The sequence below is a fragment of the Chanos chanos genome, chromosome 1 (assembly GCF_902362185.1).
Source record: "Chanos chanos chromosome 1, fChaCha1.1, whole genome shotgun sequence".
Classification (NCBI taxonomy): Eukaryota; Metazoa; Chordata; class Actinopteri; order Gonorynchiformes; family Chanidae; genus Chanos; species Chanos chanos.
In genome coordinates, this window is record NC_044495.1 from 61,922,802 (window position 1) to 61,947,577 (window position 24,776).

The 24,776-nt window shown below is 47.1% G+C and overlaps 1 protein-coding gene across 1 annotated transcript; it reads right to left on the reverse strand.

The window, feature by feature from the left end:
• zfr (zinc finger RNA binding protein) lies at positions 1–24,466 on the reverse strand. Its single transcript, XM_030767844.1, has 20 exons — positions 24,397–24,466; positions 24,079–24,160; positions 21,437–21,719; positions 20,955–21,099; positions 20,227–20,451; positions 18,981–19,219; positions 18,468–18,668; positions 16,647–16,965; positions 13,186–13,379; positions 12,951–13,070; positions 12,423–12,568; positions 11,932–12,097; positions 11,452–11,654; positions 10,724–10,874; positions 9,985–10,126; positions 6,666–6,763; positions 5,654–5,749; positions 4,987–5,098; positions 2,595–2,692; positions 1–2,197 (listed from the first exon to the last, which is right to left on the reverse strand). Exons 1-20 carry the CDS (start codon positions 24,464–24,466, stop codon positions 2,015–2,017), a joined length of 3,273 nt encoding a protein of 1,090 aa, XP_030623704.1. The 3' UTR covers positions 1–2,014.
• Between the last annotated feature and the right edge of the window lie 310 nt (positions 24,467–24,776).

Genomic DNA, 24,776 nt, shown 5'->3' on the forward strand with positions numbered 1-24,776 from the left:
TTGACCTTTTGGAAATGTCTTTATTACACTCAGTGTGATGCAGCATCCTTGACAGTGATTGACAGCCATCAAAGGCAACTCTACACCGATCCGCATGTACAACACTGAATACACTTCCCTTGTTTTTGTTTTTTTTTGTTTTGTTTTGTTTTATTTTTTTAACATACTATGCAGAATGAAACCAAGAGGGCAAGGTGGCAGGTAACTGCCCATCAATAAAGTGATCAAACAAAACCATAGCCATAAACCAAAGGGAAAAACAGAAAACAAACACGGCCATGCTCCTTTCAAATCAGCAAGATTAGATACAGGCTTAGTAATGATCTTACCTTTAAGACCATACATATAGCTATATATGTTGATATACCATCTATGTACATAATATTAGAGATACATTTAAGGATAGCAACACTATGAACACAAACATAGCAGGCAGGCGTGGGCCACACACAAACCACAGTAACCAAGTCTCTGCTCCAAGACCAGCACTTTTTAAAACGGCTGTCGCCGCCTCTGACCGCGGCTCCAAACAGCCAGGAGAAAGGGAAGACCCCGCTGAAGCACCACAGACCACGGGGGTGCCCTGACACACTAAAATGGCAAAGGTTCTCCTACTTTCCATTAGTGCTAAGCTCTGTGCTTCTGATTGGCTGCAGGGCGCACAGACCCGTGTAAGGAGAGAGAGCAGCGGGACTTCAGTGATCTGGGCAGGCGTATATAACCAGGTTTCTTTAACCTGGTCACCTTATTCACATCTGCAGTCAGAGGCCTGGACGCAGGCCTTTTTAAGAGTGCTGGTATGGAGCTAAACTCAATGAACAGACACATTTGGCCCGAGTCTGATTCTTAGAGATCAGTGTGGTTTTTTTTTTTTTTTTTTTCTGAGATTGTAGATGACAGAACTACGGCACAGACGCCTTGCGCAGCACACTAAAAACACACGTTCGCAAATCTAGCTTTGGACAAGCTCAGCTTCACACCACTTATGCATTATGCACAGAGGAGAAACTAGGAATCAAGACAACAGCTCTTAAAAAGATTCTCAATGACTCAGCCGTGTGCTTTACAAACAAGAAAAAATAAACAAAATCAGAAATGAACCCACAGCCGAAGCTGTCGACGTCACGCGACTAGAACTAAGAAACACATGCACTTCTGTTGTCTCCGACAGACGTTAGCCACACGCAAACGCATCATATTATAGCTTAGGTTTGAATTGTAAAGAGGAATGTATCCATCAGAAATAAAATAACAATTAAAAACAAACAAACAAAAAAAACGCAAAATGATCACTCACTGCAGTGCTAAAGTAGCCATTGTCATAAATACTTTTGTTTTAGGAGGAACAGAGTTCAAATGGCTGAGCGTGTCCTTGTCTGACTGACATTACCAAACTAAAACCATTTCACACAATTAGCTCCAGAAATATTCAGTCTAGCCAGGGCCAAACAAACTTTCTCAACCTGTCTGGCCATTATGAATGTGTTCAGCTTACGTGTTCAAGAGAGGAGTAAAAAAAAAACAAAAACAAAAGAAGAGTTTTGCTGCTAACAGGGTTAACATGGGTAGAAACATGCAGGAGATGTCTGTAACTATGTCCGACAGGTCCCCTGTGGGTCGGTTAACGTACCAGTCACGTCAGCACACACACACACAAACACACTATGGGATAGGTAGTCTCGCTGTTCGGTTGGACTTGACTTACGGTATGGACATAACATTTTGTCTGTGAATGCGGTGAACCGAGGACACTGTGGTCGAACGTTTGTGAACTGTGACCTGACCGGTTCGGGTCGTGACATGAAGCTTTAGTGCTCATAAAGCTGCCTGATAGTGGGCCGTGAGGGGAGCCTCAGCGGAGCTGTGCTCAGGTAACGGGAAATTGTTACTGAAAACGCGCGTTAACTAGCATAGACGCACAGAGGTGTGCTGGACCGGAGTCTGGCTAACTCCTTTTAGAGGCTGAATGTCAAGTAGGAGGGAGGTTTTAAAAGGGGCTCGTCAGAAACCGGATTTAAAAACCGTCAAAATCTTTCTTGTCTTTCTTGCCCTCGCCCTCGAAGCCGTCGGCGCTGTCACTGTTGTCACGGCGTCTCTTACGGTTGTTGCGCAGGTTGAAACGTGGGTTCAGCTGGGGCAGCGGGTCCATGCCCAGAACCTTGTGGATCTGACGGAAAGCCAGCAGTCTCAGGGCGAACTGCAGAAACAGAGCGAGAGACAGAAACAGAGAGAGGGAGACAGAGACAGGGAGGGAGAGAGACAGAAACAGAGAGAGGGAGAGAGAGAGAGAGACAGAGACAGAGACAGAGAGAGGGAGAGAGAGAGACAGAAACAGAGACAGAGAGAGGGAGACAGAAACACAGAGAGAGAGACAGGGAGAGGGAGACAGAGACAGAGAGAGGGAGACAGAAGCGCATGAGCCTATTAAATCACGGACACGACCCGGGTCGTCCAGAACATCAGACTTTTGTAAACCATTAGAAGACAATACTTAAAACCAGTGGGGATTTTAACAATGGTGATTTTGTTGGGAGAACCGATAAAACGTCTTATAAAAAAGGTCATTAGAGTTAACCCAGTGTCTGAGGCGGCACCTGGGCACTGGAGGTGATGTCCTCCCTCTGCTGCTCCTCCATGGCAGCCAGAGTGTCTGTGGGATTCTTCTCACACGGATCAACCAATCCTGGCCCACCTACAATCACAGCACCAATCAGATTTAAGATCACAAATCAAAAACACAAACTGTCAACAAAAGAAAATGACTTAATGAAATGATTAACACAACTTAATAAATATGATTTCAATACGCGAGACACAGACGTCTTATCCTGTGACTCATAGCGCGGCTGGAGTCACCAACACTACAGCGGTTCACCCTGTTCACGGTCTGGACTGTACCTTGGTTTCTGGGCTACGGTACCAATGTTTGCATTGAGAGAAAACTGAACCCACTCCAAACTTGAGTTTTTTTCTTTCTTTTTAAACATGAAGCCTTTTTAAATATGATGTTAGAAAGGTTTTTACGATGCACGTAAGCAGTCTATGGAGCACTCTCTCATCGGTTCACTTTAACGGTTCATAACCGGTTGAATGAGGGTCGTAACCTGTGACCTGACTGGGCGGGACGTGTGGGAGAGCGTGAGTTCGACGCGCAAGAGGAGCGAGAACGGGGGTCAAAGGTTTAGTTTTGAGGAAAACGAAAGAGTTAAGAAACGAAGTTTTGAGATATACTTTTACAAGACAACTCAATACACTGTCTCTGTAAGTGTGTGATGTCCAACACCTGTGGTGACAATGTGTGTGATGTTAGGTAACAGATAAGACTTTAAATGTATCAGTACTAGCTGAACTTCGGTTAGCGCACAAGCTAACAGACAAGAGCTGTCTGTCGTTCTCTCAGGATGAGAGGAGACCAAATGCACACGGTCGCTCCTGAGGGCCCAGATTAAAGCCCCTGAGAGACATGGGACAGAGCAGGACCAAGGGACCAGAGAGGCCTGTGAGCGCCTCTGGCCACATGGAGGAGACCAAGGGACCAGAGAGGCCTGTGAGCGCCTCTGGCCGCGTGGAGGAGAGAGGAGACCAGTGACCAGAGAGGCCTGTGAGCGCCTCTGGCCGCGTGGAGGAGAGAGGAGACCAGTGACCAGAGAGGCCTGTGAGCTCCTCTGGCCGCGTGGAGGAGAGAGGAGACCAGTGACCAGAGAGGCCTGTGAGCTCCTCTGGCCGCGTGGAGGAGAGAGGAGACGTCTCTCTTCAGTGCCCGCGACCCACCTCCACAACGTGTCCCCCCACGCTAGCCGTCAGAGCGGCCCCTGTGAGCAATCACTTTTCACTGTTCGCTCTGTTAGAGCGATGGGGCCATCTCTCTGGCCACTACTCACCCAAGCGTTGATGAGACCTGCAACAGGGGTCGACAGGGGTCACTTTTTTGGGTTTTATCGTTTTGTTCGTCTCTCTGACGTCAAGTGTTTAGTGTGTGTGTGTGTGTGTGTGTGTGTTGGTTTTCATATGGAATTACGTGTGCTGTTAGGGAAGTATGGTTAACTAATAGTAGGCTATAGAAAGATGAGAAACAAATTAGAATCCCCTTAAATAAATAAACAAACAGGCTTATTTGGATGCTTATTTGTTTAGCTATTCCTCTACTTCTCTCTTCAAATATTTATGTATTTATTTTATTTCATTTGAGAATACACTGCAAGTCCCACTGATTTGTTTACTCTATTTCTATGCTTACCTTTGATAAACAGTTGTGGTAAATTATAATATGCACATCTGAGTATATGGTTTTATTGGAAGTGAAGGTGGATTAGTAGAGGTACCACAGTCAGGCATTCTAAACCATTTGTCTATCTTAGACTCAGCGGCTCCAAATTAGAAAAAGGGGTTTCAGAAATACAAAGTAACAAAGCAAAGGAACCCGGAATGAAGGAGCTACATGAGAATAGTTTTTATACACACACACACACACACACACATATACACACAGACACAGACACACACACACACACACTACTGGGAACAGGTGTGTTGCTGTATAAAACGGCTACTCCGTTGGTATTGTCATTAAAGCTTTCATAAGTGTTTGCTCTGCTGAAGCGTTACACATGGACTCATGATAATCCTCACTACATTTACATCCTCACAGTGAGAAAAGAAAAAGACCTCCCAGCTTTAAACGATCACTAATCTCACCCTCACTGATCAAAAGCACAAACAGTGTCAAATGTCCTCCTGCTCCAGGGATATGTGGACCCTGTGATTTGGCGCCGTGTTTGATAAAAACTCCTTCACTCAGTTGCTGAACTGGAGGTGAAAAAACCCACAGTTCACTACACGCAGACTGAGAACCCAACAAAGCATTTTGGTTTTTGGTTCAAAACGTTTACACCCCTGACAATTACACATCTAGGTTTTAGGGGTTTTTTAATTGATGAGCTGAAGATGTGAGGACACAGTCGGCGTGGTTGGAGTGACCGATCGTACCTGGGAGCAAGATGCCGGAGGAGATGCATTCAAACACTCGGCGGAGGGCGTCTCCTGGACTGAGGGGTCCTGACGCACTGCTTATGGCCTTCTCCACCAGCAGCTCCATGGCCTGGACCAGCAGGAAACACAAGAGTCATTACAGGGACTGAGAGACCCACCTCTGAGGGCGCTCTCGGGCGCGTCTCGTACGATATCCTGATGAAGTCTTAACGACTGCCTTCTCATCTCCCAGCACGTCGTGTGAGGGGTGGAGCTACGATCTCATAACACTAATGGATATTATTACTCAGTCATTACTGCTGAAAGCCAGCGTAGACACAGCAGCATCAGACTGGATTACTGGGACATGTTCTCACACATCCTATAACTGAGCACAGAAAACCCTCCTAAAACACAACCACGGTCAGAATCACACACACTCTGTGAGCACAGAAAACCCTCCTAAAACACAACCACGGTCAGAATCACACACACTCTGTGAGCGCAGAAAACCCTCCTAAAACACAACCACGGTCATAATCACACACACTCTGTGAGCACAGAAAACCCTCCTAAAACACAACCACGGTCAGAATCACACGCACTCTCTGAGCACAGAAAACCCTCCTAAAACACAACCACGGTCATAATCACACACACTCGCTGAGCGCGGCGCTCTACTCACCCAGCCGGGGAACGCTGACCACGTGGGCACACGCTGGCACAGGTCGCGCAGGATTCGGATGACGATGACACAAGACTGGAGTCCGTTAGCCCTAGCCTTCAGTGTAGCAGAGTCAAAGACAGTTAGCCACAGCGGTCAACACAAACCAGACGAGGAGTGAGTCAGGAGGACGCCTCTCTCCAGGAGGTACAACACTACTGTTCTTAATGGAAGCTTTCGTTTGGTTTCACTGGAATTTTTAGGGGCCAATTGTTTCTCCCATCAGCTGCCATTCACAGCAGTATTTTACCTCGACGTTAGTAGAAGAGTTCAAAGTTTGCAAGATACATTAGGAATGACTTCCTAATCATCTTGTAAACCCTGACCTCGAAAAGGTCCAAAAAAAAGGTCCACAAACAAATACCTTTGTTTACAGAAAATCAGTGTTGAGAAGAGTAGCAGAGGGAGTGAATGAGTCTAGGAAATCTGCTTTACTTTGACTGTGTGTTTGCAACATCACAGAAAACTAATCAGATATTCCTTTCCTCTCAATCCCTGGTCTTAAACAAAAAAACAAACAAACAAACAAACAAACAAACAAAAAATATCACAGAGAACAAACGCTCAACATCAAAGCTCTTTTTTGATGACACTTTTATGCAAGAGTATTATGCAGCCTTATGGAATCAGGTTTAAATTGAAACTAAGAGCGTTTTCCTACGCTGAGCAAATAAAACTGAAAATTAACATATACAAGGATGCCTGGGGAAAATTCAATGACCAGAACAAAATAAATAAAAATTAAGATTAAGATTTTCTTGTTCACTTTCAGGTATAAACAGACTACCAAATACAAGCTTTTCTGGTCAATATGTTAATCTGTTGGCATCCTTGAATCCGTCCTATCTTTCAAACAAATGAAAAATGTTTTCTCTCAAACATACTTAGAAATAATTGAGGCTTTTAACATAGACAAATGAAAAGGAGAGCATCTCATAAGGCTACAATAAGAAAGTAAAATGGTGTTGCGAACCTGGAACCACTTAGCGTGGCGTAGGGCAGCCAGAGAGGCAAGGCATTTGTGCCTGTCCAAGACGTCCGCCGAATCGCTCACCATACCCGAGGTTACATCTAAAAATGAATCCAACGGTCACACAGGGATGAGGAACGGGTGTTTGACCAGGTCACAGAGACTTTGCCAAGAACAAACACATTGCCACACATACCAAACTTGTTTCCCTGCTAACCCTGACGCTAACGTCACATTTCACTGAGAGCTCAGAAACATTGACCCCTCGTCTGGTTCTCCTGGTGGGTCGAGTCCGTACCCAACACGCTGAGCTACACTTGTGCTTAGAGGGCAGATGTTAGAGAACTGGAGGACAGTCGTGTGTGTCAAATGCAGGATGGATGGATGAGTAACTACTGGACAAAAGGCCATTACACATCTACAGCAAACCCCAAATCCATAGCAGGTCTTACCCAACAGAGTCTGATGTTTAATACCAAGACCCTGAACTCTCTCTATGATGAGTCCACTGCTGACTTTTTAGAAGAAGGATCAAAATGTTCACGAAGTCTATACTAAAAAAAAAAAAAAAAAAGGAAAAAAAAAAAAGAAAATTTCTCACTTGCAACTCTCAGAGAGGCTAAAATTTCAGAATTTCATGTAGGTTTCTCACATTCAGAATAATCTGAGGCTGGGTTTGGACCCTCATTCACCATCTGAGTAACTTCAGAACACAGGACTCAGAACATGGTCAGAAACTAGCATGAAAACCCAGTTTCCTTAAACCTGAGCTAGTCCCATCCGAAACTTAAATACAGAAATAAAATAAACAAATAAAAACTGACACTCGATACATTTCCCAATTACTCCTCACTGCACTGGCACTGATCACATGCTCAGCAACAGCTGAGCAGTTTGGGAAATTAGAATGTAAAAAAAAAAAAAAAAGCATGTTCTACAGCAATATAAACGTCTTGTCTGTATTAATCCAATGTGGAACACACTGAAGAGCGACTTGCTACGCTATAAAACAAGCGAACAGCTGTAGGAAGTACTGTGCTACGTGATGAAGACTGAGCTGAGTGCAGTTCTGGGCACAGAAGCTCAGGTCAGATGCTACTTCCAACCCACTGATCGATCCTGCTCGTGGCACTCAAACGATGGATTCCAGCCCTGTCATCTTCCACAGACTGATCTGAAGTGAGAAAACGGTTGAAAACTCTGGAATTTTAGCCAGTTAAGAAAAATGCTGACTCAGTAACCTCAGTCCTGGTTGGTTGTGGTGAACACAGAGTAGGAGGAAACTAAACGATGTTGGGTTCATTCATAACGGACAAAAATGGGAACTTTCGAAGAGAGGAACAAAAGGAGATGCCTGGACAGGAATGACGGTTTGATGTGTAACCTGCTACAGTGGTATGGATATGGTAGGTGTGGCAAAGTGTTTTGGGGGGGCAGTTGTTTTGGGGGGGGGGGACCTTGGTCAAAAATCCTTCCGGTGCCGTAGACGTAGCCTCAGATGGAAGACTGGGAATGCAAGAAGGCTTTGGGCTGGACAAAAAGCTCTCAGATACACGGAGGCAGCAATGCGTGCTGGAGAGAAATCATGAAGCTCCTAAGCAAGAGAGGGTTAGGAGGACATCAAGGCATGCATACCCTGACAGAAACAGGAAATCCCACAGTCGCTTTCATACTAAAGGCAGTGAAAACCCAGGTCCATCCAAAAGATTCCTCTAACAAAGCTCTCCTCCCAAAAGCTGACAGATACTCCCCCGAGGATCCAAAAAGGATCGCTGACGCATACTGGAGCTCGGACCCACGGGCCGGAATTTCAAGGTTTAACAACGTGACCTGAATCTACCCTGTTCAAACTCCCTAATGTCGAAAGCCAAGACAAAGGACATGTGATTTGGTGCAGTGGTTGTGTAGAGAAACACGTTACATGTTCGGTCGAATGGCTTGATCTCTCATTAGTGAAAAGGGAGTTTTCTTTTAAATGGAAAAAAAATATGAGGGAGTACAGCATTCAATCTTCTTAACGCCAAATTTGGGATTTTTTTTTTTTCCTCTCTGTAAAAGCAGAGGGGCTCTTTGGAGCAGCACAGGAGCACTCAGGGGAGGCCTTTCATTTTGGAACGTGGGGATCTCAGAGATCAACTTCTCACCACCAGACAAAAATTACATTTGTTTCCTGTGAGAACATCACCATCTCTCTACAGTTAGCATGGGACTCTCAAATGTCTCCTCTTCATTTCTCTGACCCTAAAACAGGAGATTTTCTTTTTCTTTCTTTCTTTTTTTTTCCACGCCCACGTCTGCGTGTCAGCTCGTTACCTAATTGAGGACTGAGTTCTCTGTATATTTTCTATGTAAATACAGGAGCCCTCAGAAGGCGTGATCATTGCCATTTTTGGCTACGTGGTCAGGAATTCCCCTGGAGCACAGGAAACAAAAATGAATCTTACCTGGGACTACCTACAGACTGACACAATGCAAACACTGATCATGCTCATTTTGGGGAGAGTTTCCAGACCACTGGAAAGGTGTTACAGAAGAAAAAAAAACAACAACCCCAGAGCAGCTCTGCTGGCACCCCTCCCAGGAAAGTCCCAGTAAACCCAGTAATGGTGAGCTCACACCCAGTCGAGATCAGAACAAACTATTCAAGTGCTCGAGTCCGAGATTAAGCGGAACACTCACAAACTAGAATGTTCTCCTGTTCTTTATATGTAAATTCATCGCTGGATTAGCAAAAATGAATGTATCTGTAGGTTAAAGTAAAGGAACCTCGTAATAATTGACAGGACTGCCTTCAAAATATTTTTCTTGGATGCAACTGTTTCCTTCTGTTTAGTAGAGATCTATCTGAATGTGGATCTGCAGAACAAAAATACATTGGCTGTCAGACCTGCAGCACAATCTCTCTCTATTTTTTTTTTTTTTAAATGTTTCCATGTTTTGTTTTTTTTTTTGTTTTTTTTTAAGTTTGAATTTTAAAAATCATGTCACAGGATTAAAAACACCTAAAGTTATTTTCCAAGACTTTTGAAGGCGTATGTAGCAAGTTATTTATTCTGCACCTGACAGCATCTCAAGGGCAAAGCTCAACCACGTACCAGGTCAATTCTCTTACACCTTCATCACAATTACACTAAATCATCATCATCATCATCATCATTCAGAGAGTGCCAAGACTCCACTGGGGCTGGATTTGAATCAGGTCTAAGTGGCCATTTCCTCTGTGCCAGCAGATGAGCTCTTCAGGGGTCAAACCAAGAGCCTCATATTAATTTCAGAAGGTCGTGTGTGTAAAAGGAGGGGGGGGGGCAGCGTCTTTTCCAACCTCCGTCCCGGACGTTCTCCTCTCGCATGATGGGCGAGGTCAAGGTGATGGTCACCTGCATCTTCGGCTCCGCACAGGAAGTGAGGATGACCGCGGCTTCCTGGATGGAGCCCTTCACTTCGTACTTCTCTGGGGTTACCAACTGCAAACACAGAGACGTTAGTTCTCAGGTGCTGATACACAGCACACTAGAGAGAAAACATGGGACTCTGTTATTTACATCCAAACACGGGAGCTGACATGCTTTTAAAGCATTACTGTATTAGCCATGAACACACCAACTAATGTGTGCTGTTTTGAGCAGGACAATATCAGTCTATTAACTACGAACAGGTGCTACGGCTCAGGAACAAGTGCTAACATTAGTCTGCCCGCCATGTGTAACGTCCAAGCGGGCATTTACTAGGACGCTAGTGAGTGCGTGCTAGCCAACAACATTGCTAATGTTAGGCAGCGGTACCACTCTACGGTTAAGTTGCACAAGAACAAAACAAGATTGTCAGGCTTTGTAGCTGTGCTGCTGCTAGGTTACCAGCGCCGCTAATTACGGCCCTCAGCGATATCCAGTCTGAATTGCTCAGTATTAGCCCTCAGACGTTGCCAAACTAGCTGCTTATTTAGCAAGTTTCCTACAGTGTTTAGTGACAGCTCAAGGCCAAAGGACCTCGAGTGCGTTACAGACAGGGGCGGTAAAGTCTCCATTCTGAGGTTTGAGAGAGAGCCGGGCTGCGGCGGGTACCGTGAGCTGTTTGGGAAGGTGTTCGACGATGCGGGACAGAAGGCTCTTTGTGGGTTTCTCTGAGCAGAGGAGAACCAGATTCACGTTTTTATCTCCACGCAGAAGCAACCCTTTTGCCAGCACACCCACTCGCATCACTCCCTTCAGAGCACTGCAAGACAGGAAATTACACGCGTCAGTCACACACACACACACACACACACACACACACACTCACACCCACTCACACCCACTCGCATCACTCCCTTCAGAGCACTGCAAGACAGGAAATTACACGCGTCAGTCACACACACACATACACACACTCTCACACACACACTCTCTCACACACACACACACACACTCTCACACACACACTCTCACACACACACTCTCACACACACACACACTCTCACACACACACACTCTCACACACACACACCCACTCGCATCACTCCCTTCAGAGCACTGCAAGACAGGAAATTACACGCGTCAGTCTCACACGCCTCATTCTCTCACGCACACTCACACACACCTGCTCTCTCTACAGAAGAAATATAGTCTGTCTCACACACACACGCACACCCTGACTGTATGAGAAATATGACATCATCTTTCCCACTCACTGCAGAGAATAGGAACTTGACTTGAACTGTAAAACCATCACTCACAGACAGGCAGACAGACAGACAGACAGACACACACACTCTGCCAAACACGCCTGGATGAAAGTGAGGACCGTGACTCACCGGTCTTTGGGCGGCTCTTTTTTCTCTTTGTCCTCCTCTTTGCCCTTGTCCTGGTCAGTGATGATGTCAGACACCAGTTTGAGGGCGCGTTCCGTGATCGACACGATCTTCTGGATGGCCTGCAGCTCGTCCTCCGACGGATAGATGGCGGCGTGTTTGGTCATCACGTACCGGTCGTCTGAGGAGTCTGGCCGACGCGGAGGCTGTGATGAAAGAGAAGGGCGGGGATTCAGGGGACAAATCAAAGAGGAGAGCCAGGAAAAGCCCTCAGCTCCACACCGCATGGACGCCACACATACACACATCCTTAGGGTTGTGTCTTTACCTTTGAAGTACATCATTATGGCCTTACACCTGTATAAGCTGCAGAAGGTAGAATATTACTCATGCAGCACAGTATCAGTATAAAACTGTGGATCTTAGCATGACTGGCCAGTGAGACGACAGACTCATGGTAAACACACACACACACACACTCACCACTGGTCCCGGTGGCTGTGGCACAGGCATCCCAGGCCTGACCCCCAGTAGACCAGGGGGCCCAGGGGGGCCCTGAGGGTATCCTCCGTCTGGTATTCTCCGTCTCTCATCCCAGTGGTGCTGCTCCTCCTCCATACGCCTCCAGTACATGTCCTCCTCATAACGCCTTAGGACACACACAGAAACAAAAGTACACGTGAAACCACACTCACTCACACACACACTGCAGATAACTGCATCCCCTCAGAAGTTCTCCGTCAGGCATATTAGACTGTTATTAAATTCCCTCGCACACACAATGCAGATAACTGCATCCCCTCAGAAGTTCTCCATCAGGCATATTAGACTGTTATTAAACTCACTCGCACACACACTGCAGATAACTGCACTCCCTCAGAAGTTCTCCGTCAGGCATATTAGACTGTTATTAAACTGTTATTAACAGTCTCCACTGACGACTCCTCCGTGTTTATTTCCTTGGTCCTCCTCACCTCATCTCCATCCTCCAGCGCTCCTCCTCTTCCCGTCTTCTCCAGTACTCCTCCTTTTGCATCTGTTTTCTCATCTTCTCCTCCTGGATCTTACGCGCCCGGATACTGGGTTTCACCTCCACCTGCAGATCTGGGTTCACCTTTTTCTACAGTGGAGAAGTAACAACCAGTGGTACATAAACAAACAAATGAATACAATCAACATTATGAACACTGCAGTAAGTTAAAGATCTAAAACAGACGCTATGTGCAGAGCGTTCTTAAATACAATTTAACCCTAATGCTCCCCGGGCGGAATGCTGCCCACTGCTCCTGCGTCTGGTGTGTGTGTTCACTACTGGTGTGTTGGATGGGTTAAATGCAGAGGACAAATTCACTGCTCACTGTTCACAGTGTGTGTGCGCAATCACGGAGATTAACTTTACTTTTACTTTACTTGTGGTCAACTCTCTCTCTTATCTCACTGGAAGTGGCCTTTTAATGACCAGTCTGTGTTCCTGACCATCGACACTGTATTAACTCACTAACCTTGTACTGCAGGCGGTGTCTCCGTCCCTTCAAGTGCATTTCTTTAGCATTTGGGTCGTTGAAGCTACATTCACACAGCTTGCAGTGGAAACGAATGACTTTACCTTCATCATTTCGAACCTGAAAAGAGAGGAATGGGTCACGTCGGTCGTGCTGCTGTTGAGCGTAACCGCCCGTTAAACATTGACCGTTAAACGTTGACCGTTCACATTTGTGCTCTGAAATGACGTCATACCTCTTCAACATAATCATGACCGACGGGTTGAACGTCGCTCTGCAAGGCGGCCAGAGCAGACTGGGGCGACAGCGAATCAGAAGCTTCGTTCTTTGCTTCCTGAGGCTGGCTGGCCAATGAGGACGGGGCGGTTTTTGCCACCTCCACCTTGGCGTCGTCTGTCTTCACACCAGTAGTCTGTAACTTGTTTCCTCCTGCAGTGGGAAGGAACCAGTCAGTCAGTCTCTTACATACACTATCACTCTCCAACACTCAGACGACTCTGGACCTACATGCATCTTTCTCTGCCCCAGCTCCTACATGGATTTCAGCAGTGTAAGCTGCATATTGTTCAACTGATCACTGTCCATTCAATTTAATCGCTCATTTCCCACATGCCTGTGAGTGGGCTAGGAAAGGTACAATGTTGAGACAAAAGGTGAGGTGACCAGAGGGTTACTGGTTCAGATCCTAAGAGTGAGCCCTCTCTGCCAGCAAGGACCCATGGCGTCCCCAGAGGCATGTGACCTCTGACACAGACGGCAATAATCCTACGTTATTCAGGATAAGGCTTAATTTTGCAGTATGGGCAAGTTACAGGAACAAAACTACAACTGGCCACTAGGGTTGGGCGGTATCAAGGTATTACGGTATACCGGGGTATTTAGAAATACCGAAGGTATGAGTTTCAATATTGTCAAAAACACAGACGCTTCTCTTTTTCTATATCCTGATGCGGAGATGTGGTATTGAGGTGAGGTACTGTAGTGCACAGCAGGCGCCACCAGAGGTCAGTCTACTGGTAACAAAGATGGCGACTGCGAGTGGTGGAGATAACATAACACTAGTAAAAAGAAAAGTGGTTCTGCCCCTGTTTGGGAGTATTTTGGGTCTCGTCCCGACCATAAAGGTGACCCAGCCAATCCAGATGAAGCTGTGTGTACTATTTGCTATTTTTTAAAAACATATAAAATGAAATGAATTTATTACAACAGGGAACTTTATTACAATAGAAAAAAATATTTGTGGCGACCAATTCGCACACAGGACTGATGTTTAAGTCACGGCGATCTCGCCCATGATTTTCTGTGTTTACATCCACGCTACTGTTAGTAGACTGGTTAACTACGTTTCCCATACACCCTAGCGGGTGATTGCGTTGTGTGTTCTGCGACAACAAGGATGTGGAGTGGTGTTGAAATAAATGAAGGGTGATCTTTTTAACTCTTCAAAAAGGAGCTGTCTCCGCATTTCCCTAACGCTCAGCTTTATGACCGGTGACCCCGTTTATGCTCGGACGGTTCCTGAGTTAACAGCGCATGATGGCTATCGCAGTTTCGCTCAAATTTCTCCTAGTTTATCAATTAAATATGACCAGATATGGAATCAGGAAAATATTGCCAAATACAACTTGATCATCAGATGACTTCTTCCAACTGGAAAACCAGTTTATTAACTGCCAGTCTGCCACCACCACCCACACATCATCTCTGTTCAGCCCACTGGTCGGTATCCGCCGCGGCAGTCTCATCGGGTCCTCCAGTCAGGGTACGATGAATCCATGGAAGAAGGGCGCTTCTATCCTATCTATTCATTATTCTATGGGCCATAAGTATTTAAACCCAGTGAGACCTGTCTGAGTAGGGTAACTGCATATCAGACACACAGCATTGTAGGCTGGACAGTGTCATACAGGCCAGAATTACTTCTATCACCAGCAACTCAGCTTTTTTTTTTTTTGTTTTTTTTAAACACAAATACCATCATATAGCGTATACCCCGGTGAAATGTCAGAAGGACAGTGTGGAAAAAATAGGTACCGCCCAAGCCTACTGGTCACCGTAATTTCTTTTGCTTAGCTGTGTATGTCCTTACGCTGATGCAGAACAAACGTATCAGACACAGATTTTACACTCACAGCCAACTACAGCCAAGGACAGACTCCACACACACACACACACACACACACACACACACACACATCTGTACAAGAGAAGCACCTGAACTGAGACAAAATGGATTTTTGAACAAAGACTCCGGTCTGCAGAATTTGCTGAGCCTTACACGGACATGAAAGAGAGCTGGGGGGGGAGGGGGGCGTTGCCAAAGAAACACAGCGGGAATACGGCAGCATCAAAGTGTTTCTGTCTCCAAAAGAAAAAGAAGGTCACAGAACCTCAGAAGTATCTACTGATGTGAGTGTGTTTGACACCTGGTTGCACCTGTCTGCAGGAATGCACTCTTCTCTTATCATAAAGTCACATATGACCCAGTTCTCCACGGATACAGAACATGACAGTAAAAAGCCTGGGATGTTTGGGGGAGTGTGGCTGCAGAGAGACCAGGGCTGTTTTTCTGAGTGACGGCTGGGAGAGAAAGCATGCACCAGCCAGAGGACAAGCAGCACCTAAGCTCTCAGAAGACAAGCAGTGCCTAAGCTCTCAGGAGACATGCAGTGCCTAAGCTCTCAGGAGACATGCAGTGCCTAAGCTCTCAGGAGACATGCAGTGCCTAAGCTCTCAGGAGACAAGCAGTGCCTAAGCTCTCAGGAGACAAGCAGTGCCTAAGCTCTCAGGAGACAAACAGCGTCTAAGCTCTCAGAAGACATGCAGTGCCTAAGCTCTCAGGAGACATGCAGTGCCTAAGCTCTCAGGAGACAAACAGATGTTGTTTGGCACAGCCAGACCAGCCAAGCACTGACCACACGATGACAGAACCTTAGCATGGCCTTACAGTGTTCTTCATTTAACGGATGTTCTTTCAAAGACCTACAGTTATTATGGTCGACGTCCAGGGTCACACAATGTGCCCTCCCTTTACCACAAAAGTTATCGCCTCTTTACAAAACCAGTCCAGAGTGAAGCGAAGAGCTTTCCCTCAGCGTGAGAAAAAAAAAGCGAGTTTTTTGAGGTGCAGTAAATGTGACTCAGCTGTGGATATTAAGAGGAGTTGTTCCTGAGTCAGCGGTTTGTTCAGATTCTGACGCGTATAACCCAGCGGTCTTATGTGAAGTCTTTTTGAGGAGGCGGAAACACTCTTAAACGAGAGCATGCGTTCCACCTGCTGAGTTCTCTTGCTGTAGTGAATAATTGGAGCTGGGAGTTTGGCAGTGGCGTGGGAAGCATTGGCATGCAGCGCACACTGCGCTTGGCCAAGTGCACAAGCACAGGCTGTGCCGACTCCCTAATGGCGTTACGTAAAGTCCAGCACGAAGACAAACCCCGCGTTCAACGCCGACAGCATCTTTCTCTTATTCTTAACCTACAGCTCCAAACCCAGATCTGCTTACGAAGATTACATAACCGATTATACACGGACGATTGTTTTACAAAAATAGAGTTTTTTTTCCACCGTTTCAGAGTTTAAGCTGTATTTATCCACTATTACTGTGTAAAGAATGATTTTAACTGGAGCACAGTGCTACTGCTCCGCTGAAAAAGACAACCGCGCGGGGGTGGGGGTGGGGTTGGGGGGTCACCTACCGACAAAGTTGATTTTGGGCGTGTTGACCTTCTTGACAGCGGTTGAGGTGGCAGGGCCGTTGTTTGGGGTCAGGCCCTTGCCTGGGGCGGCGGCTGGGCCTGTGCTGTTGACCATGCTGACCGGTTTCAGGTAGGTTGAGTTGGTGCTGGAAGAAGATGCCGGAGCGGGAGCCGCGGTGCCGCCGCCCGTCCCGCTGTTAACCGTGGAGCTCGAGCTCTTACTGGGAGCCGCTGCTGTGGTCGCTGTAGACGTCTGCGTCACCACACTGGGCTCCGTGGAGGGGATGGGCTTGCCCAGTTTGGTGTGCAGTTTCACAACCTAGTGAGAGACATTCACCAAATATGTATGAATTCTGTGTTCCACACCATCTGCACAGATTTCAGCATTTTAACCATCATCCCTCAGGGGTGATTTTTAGCAATTTAAAAACGATTTAATGGTTCACAAATTATCTAATGGTTTAAAATTAAGCTCCGGATAACTGAGGTACTTTCCAACACAGCAGTCATTTGGTTAAAGAGTCCCAGTTTACGGTGGCTCAGTAAATCCCATCTGCCAGTCAACTGGTTCTGACCCTCCCACCAGTGACTCAACAAAGTCTGACCTGTGGAATCATGTCTCTGTCTGCACAGCGTCTGCACCGTCATCCAGCCATGACACCAGATTCAAACAGGTGATTCTTTACTCCAGGACTAGTCACAACTTACAGCCTACTATTACAACTCCTGGTTATACGTGTCATTATCCTGGTCTCTGATCAGTCAAAACTCACTCTTGTTCTGTGCTAAAATGTCTGTTTAAAACGTGTGAGCAGCCTGGTCTCTGATCAGGGATCAGTTTAGGCATGTTTGCATCGAGCTGGATCAAACATGTTAAGCGAGTTCCCACATCTCACGCACTCATTCACCTCATCTTTACCCCTGAGGAGTCTGAGGAGTTCACGTGTCACAACTTCTCTGTCCTTCTCCAGCACTGACACGCCCCTCAAACCCCCAGCTTACGTCAGAGCAGACAGGCAGAGCAGACAGGCAGAGCAGAGACACCAGACGGGCGTGAGGGTAAGTCGGGGTACAGAGACAGACGGGCGTGAGGGTAAGTTGGGGTACAGAGACAGACGGGCGTGAGGGTAAGTTGGGGTGCAGAGACAGACGGGCGTGAGGGTAAGTTGGGGTGCAGAGACAGACGGGCGTGAGGGTAAGTCGGGGTACAGAGACAGACGGGCGTGAGGGTAAGTCGGGGTACAGAGACAGACGGGCGTGAGGGTAAGTCGGGGTGCAGAGGCAGACGGACGTGAGAGTAAGTCGGGGTACAGAGACAGACGGGCGTGAGGGTAAGTTGGGGTACAGAGACAGACGGGCGTGAGGGTAAATCGGGGGACAGAGACAGACGGGCGTGAGGGTAAATCGGAGTGCAGAGACAGACGGGCGTGAGGGTAAGTCGGGGTACAGAGACAGACGGGCGTGAGGGTAAGTTGGGGGACAGAGACAGACGGGCGTGAGGGTAAATCGGGGTACAGAGACAGACGGGCGTGAGGGTAAGTCGGGGTACAGAGACAGAGGGGCGTGAGGGTAAATCGGGGTACAGAGACAGACGGGCGTGAGGGTAAATCGGGGTACAGAGACAGATGGACGTGAGGGTAAATCGGGGGACAGAGACAGATGGACGTGAGGGTAAATCGGGGTGCAGAGACAGACGGGCGTGAGGGTAAATCGGGGTGCAGAGACAGACGGGCGTGAGGGTAAATCGGGGTACAGAGACAGACGGGCGTGAGGGTAAATCGGGGTACAGAGACAGACGGGCGTGAGGGTAAGTTGGGGTACCTTTTGGTGTTTGGCTCCTCTGATGTGCGCAGCGTAAGCGTCTGCTCCAGTACACGACACGTCACAGAGCTCGCAGCGGAGCTGGTTCTGCGTCCCGCGGGCCGAGCTGGTACTGGTGCTGTTTGTGCTGGAACTCTGAGATACTTTCAGCGCCGCCTCTTTCTTCTTATGCTTCTGGCCCTCCAGATGTTCCTTATACGTCTACACGGCAGAGACATACAGCTAAACACTACAGCTAAACATATACTTACACAGAACTACCCCTAACTCCATACAGATCTGTGGACTTACACACACAGCAACCACGTGCACATGTCCATAACAATTACCAATGACCAAACAAAGAAACATCGCTGCATATCCTGGATGCAAAAGCTCCAAGTACAGTAACTATTTACGATCCCAAACCATGCGAGAGTTCCACAGGTATGTCTCACGTGTTAGAGGTCACAGACGAGTGTAAATAAATGAACACACGGAGAGAAAAGGCCTCCGTTTGGGAGGGCGTCTGACCTGCGGCCCGGCGCAGCTGATCTTGCAGACGTCGCAGTAGTGGATCTGAGGGGGTTTGGGCGGCTGCTTGGGTTTGAGCTGCTTGTTTTGAAAGGGGGTTTTTTTGGTGAACGTGCTTCCAGTCCAGGCGGCGGTGGCAGCGGCTGCAGCCACAGCCTGTTTCTGCTGCTGCTGCTGCTGCTGGTAGTATGAGGAGGCAGCCGAGTACACGGCCGCTTCATAACCAGAGTATGACGTACCTGACACACACACACACACACACACACACACACACACACACACACACACACACACGCACAGAGACACACACGCACAGAGAGACACACACACACACACACACACACGCAGAGACACACACACACACACACACGCACAGAGACACACACACACACACACGCACAGAGACACACACACACACACACACACACGCACAGAGACACACACACACACACACACACACGCACAGAGACACACACACACGCACAGAGACACACACACACACACACACACGCACAGAGAGACACACACACACACGCACAGAGAGACACACACACACACGCAGAGACACACACACACACACACACACACACACACACGCAGAGAGACACACACACACACACACACACACACGCAGAGACACACACACACACACACGCACAGAGACACACACACACACATACACACGCACAGAGACACACACACACACAGGCACAGAGAGACACACACACACACGCACAGAGACACAGAGACACACACACACACGCACAGAGACACACACACACACGCACAGAGACACACACACACACGCACAGAGACACAGACACAGAGTATTAATCACAGTTTCCTGCAAACAGAGTGGCATACTGGTGGCTTGACTTGACTGAGTGTAAAGGTCAGTTGGTGATTTAAAAGGGCATCGAACAGGAAAAACACTGAAAACAGGCCGAGACCCACGACAAATCATTCTGACAGGCCGCGGATAAAGAATATTTATGGACAGCCTGTTTTGTGTGTGTGCGCGCATACTTTTCTCTTTCCAGGAGAAGGCAAAAATGCTACAAGTATTATAGTCTAATACATTTGTAACTAACAATTCAGGACAAAAAAACATGTTTCATATTTGCCTGCACACACATACAAAATCACAGACTGAAGATGCCAGCCCAGAGGTCCAGATCCAGCACAGGGGCTGTGTGGTGGGCGAGTTTTACACTCATGGCCCTGAGAGCAGGTTCAGGGGCCTTACCGGAGTAAGTGACGGCGTTCGTGCTGTAGGTAGGACTCTGGGAATATGACGGTACCACGGAGGCCGCGGCTGCGGCAGCCACGGGCTGAACGGCCGAAGACACAGGATAGATGGAGAAGGTGGAGGTGGCAGGACTGGGCGTGGCTGGCTTTATGGCTGTAACCTGGCGTGTTTGCTGGGCCTGTGTGTACGGAGTGGCTCCCTGGCTGTAACCAGTTTTAGGGGCTGGGTGGAACAAAATGAAAGAGAAAAAAAAAAAAGAAAAAGGAAATGTATTGATTCAAAGATAAAGTTACGCCTCAGTGCATTTCAAGGTTTCTGAAAGGAAGAGAGATCAAGGCAGGCAAAGTGCATTCTGTGTTTGTGACTGCACCACAGAATGACAACAGTGAGACTTTAATTCTGACCCTGATCACAATAACAGTTCAAAGACATAAAGTTAGTTACAAAATCAGTAACAGGCAGCTCCTGGTGTAACTGACGCGTACCTGTGTGGGGTGACTGAAGCGTACCTGTGTGGGTACCTGTGTGGGGTAGCTGAAGCGTACCTGTGTGGGGTAGCTGAAGCGTACCTGTGTGGGGTGACTGAAGCGTACCTGTGTGGGGTAGCTGACGCGTACCTGTGTGGGGTGACTGAAGCGTACCTGTGTGGGGTGACTGAAGCGTACCTGTGTGGGGTGACTGAAGCGTACCTGTGTGGGTACCTGTGTGGGGTAGCTGAAGCGTACCTGTCTGGTAGTAGGACTCTGCCACTGTGGGCTGAGGCTGGGCGGCGGCTGCAGCGACAGCCGCTGTGGCGGTGGGCTGCTGGTAGTACTGTTTACTGTCGTAGGCCACAGCTGGAGCTGTGGACCGTACGTATGAATACGAATCCTGCAAGAGGAGAAGAGGGCCTGTCAGTGCATGCGCCAATCAGCCACCTGACACCATCACTTCATCAAAAAAAAAAAAAAAAACACCACCCACAGAAAAACAAGCCTTTTTTCTGCACCATTCCAAACGGAAAACAAACGTAGGAATGCTCTTCCAGGTTTGCGCACAAACTTCCAAATGACCAAAGGCACATCTGGACACCAGAAGTGCATGGCAATAATCGTGACATTCCCACAAATCAGAGCCATTCCCACAAATCAGTCCCAGCTGTGTGAAACAAACATCGACACTCTCTCACACCCGTAACCCCGGCCGTGTGAAGGCCAGGCCGACATACCTGGTAGTTCTGTGAGGTGATGGGAGGGGGCGGAGGGGGTACTTCCGGCTGTCTCTGTGCGTACCCGTAGTCCGTGGCAGCGTGGGCCGGCTGGTATCCTCCGTAGGCGGCGGCCGTGGCCGCTGCTGCCACGGCAACCGGCGCTGGCCTGGCTACGGCAACGGTGGCGGCGGCAGGGGCGTAAGCGGCGGCCACGGTGTGAGCTGCCACGGGCGCCTGGTGGACAGTGTAGCTGGCCACGGTGGTGGGATGGGTGTAGGCTACCCCGGCAGTGGGCTGCTGGCTGTGAAGAAGAGCACGGAGGTTCAGGAAACGTTCTGATCGCACATGATCGAATTCTCACCGACCCTGGAATTACTCTGACAGAATTCCTGAAGCTTTGGTGCATCTCTTCCCAGGCCACCTTGTCTGACCAGGTTATTTCTCGCTTTCAGCAAGACGGATTTCAACAAATGATTCCCAAATTCATCACTGCCACATTCCAGCTATTTACCCAAGCAAAACTGCCAACACAGTAATGAAACGCCACAGAGCAAATCCTTAAAAAAAATAAATAAATAAAAAAAAAAAAAATCAATCACAGTTTGGTTACAGGTTTTGTGAAAATAAACTCAAGTGTGCACACTGTGTTTTAATCAATTCGTTTCATCCATTGGACTTAACATGGAAAACAAATCCAACCAAGAATTTAGGTCAACAATTTGCTGAGAGACGGAGAAGGCATTCAGTCTCACAACATCAGACTTTCTACAAAAGCAGAGGATTATCTGATGGTTAAATCTTTAAAATCTCTAAAGCCATTTCTGACTGCAAGTCCCAATGCGCTGAGGTCAAAAACCAGCGAGAGACAGAGAGAGAAACAAACAGACAGGAAAGCAGAGAGAGAATCACGCCAACACACTGCATTAAACTGTAACCTTTGACGTAATAAAGATTTTCTCCAAACAACCCCCAAACAACTCCAGGACGAATTCCAAACAGCCTCTCAAATGTTAGAAATCTCAGGTCAGAGAGTTGTATTCCTAAAATACACACACACACACACACGCGCGCTCTCTCTCTCTCTAAAGATGCTCCTGGTTTTTGTTCTGTCTGAATGGGACAGTTACAGTCACATACATGTCTTTCAGCATGTGTTATTGATTCAAACGTTCTTGTTATGAGACAACACTCGACTTGACACTTGACACATAACACCCTTCACACCAGTACGCTTCCATAACCCAGAGCAGACGAACGTCGTTTTAAAAATGCTCAGTTTCCTCCTTAACTCAGTGACAGAGTCATATTACAGGAGCAGTGTGACGTGTAGACATGAAAAATGGCCAAAGGAGCAGAGATTATGATCAGGGGTGGACACTGCCCCAGAGACAACCCTCACAGCACAGACAGCCTGGCTCCTACTCCGCCGCCACCACAAAGACCCGACTTAGTCTGCACTCAACATCAATGGCCTACCCAAAAAAAAACCCCTCTGCCAGGCACTTTCAAATTCGTCAACAACTGTTAATAATGTACTCATCTTTGTAATAACAAGAGCATACACTGACCCTGAAGTGACCTCTGCTCAATTTAACGTGATTTTCAGGCCATAATTTATCCAAAGTCTTTCTTTTAGTCATCATTCCGGCAAATCCAACTGCACCATGTTTCTGTTCACGATGTGTCCTTGGAAAAGCTTGATTAAAGCACAAAAGCATTCAGGGCCCAGTTGTGGACTTACTGTTACTGTGTTTACTGTTACCACTGTCCACTGAAAAGCATGTACAGTCTTCATCATTGTCCAGATAACAAGCCTTTCAAATGTTGCATGATTAATCCTACTGCTTTAAAGTGAATATGACCGTTTCCTAGGATGTACAGACGTTCCCAGACTGAAGGTCGTCTGTACACAACGTGCCAAAAGATGCTAGCGCTGGTTCAAACGGCTTATTGAGAAGCGCTTCATTTAAATGGGATAGCACGCTCCCTGAAGCAAATCATCTACAATGTGAACTGGAAAGATAACGACGTTGAACCCTAACAGCAAAAGTAAAATGAGGATTAAAACAAACACGCACAAAAACGAAAAGTTCCCAAGGAGCTACGCAATGCTGCAGACCTGGCTATTTGACAGCCTGAATTATCTCGCGCATTAAAGCAGGCCTATTGCAACGAATCAGAATTATATATATATGTATATATGTAAAATTAGCGATATCGTCAACATCCCTACTACCCGTACATGCTATCGTTATGTAAAGATGAATAACTGTAGTTAAACGTAACACTGCACTGGCTATGGGGAGACGCAAACCAGTCTCAGATTACAGTAAACAGGACCAGCAGTGGTCATTTGCGACAGTAAACAGTCGACTTCGTCGAACACACTCCGGGCTAGCATTGCTTAAACCTCTAGGTCGATAGATTCGGTCGGTAAAGGCAAGGAAGCAAATTAGCGGGACCCCTCTCCATCGCTCTTGTCGCTTTTCTACCGCATATCTTGCCACCCCTACGCGTAACCCCCTCCCCCATCCGTGAACAATGGCAAACCAGGGTGATCCGTATTGATAGGTGCGCAGTGGAAAAAAACACAGTTACAGCACAGATGAAAATCCTCAGAAATCCTCCGAATAATTCCATTATCTCGAGACACTTCTTACCTGTATTGCGCCGCAGCACCATGGGTAAATCCAAAATAGTTGCCGGTAGCCATTTTGGCATCTTCACCTAGCCGGCTGGGCACTGCAAAAGGGGACAGATCCATGGAGGGTAAAGCGCTAAGCTACTGTTAGCCAGCTAGCTATCCTAGCTACCATGACGACCCCAGCATACTGCAGAGGACTCGAGTGGATATCGAATACAAAAATTAAACACAATCAAATGAAACCTAACTCTCCACTAACACATTTGCACTGCATTTTATATGTTTATGATTCAAATTGTGTCACCTATATGCATTTTATTCTGTTTTTACTCACCATAGGTGAAGGAGACTACTGGACATATGGGAATCATTGGGTTCCTGTTCGCTAACGAACTCTGACTCATAACCCTGCGTATTTATATGAGAATCCTCTCGCAGGAAACAACTGTCACGTGGGCACTTGTGGCTGTTACAGCCGGGAATTGTAGTTTCTTATTAAGTGAATTTTTCAAGGTCGAGGATTGAATTACTCCACAGTCATGTATAAGAGACCTGGCAACGAACGTTGTTATAATAACAAAAAAGTAAAAAAAAAAAGTATTTAATCAATATCCATTAACATTATCCACTATCAACATCCATTAACAGGATATACGCTTAAAATGCAGACGAACGTCGGATTAACACAACAATCAGTTCGGGGTTTTCTAATTC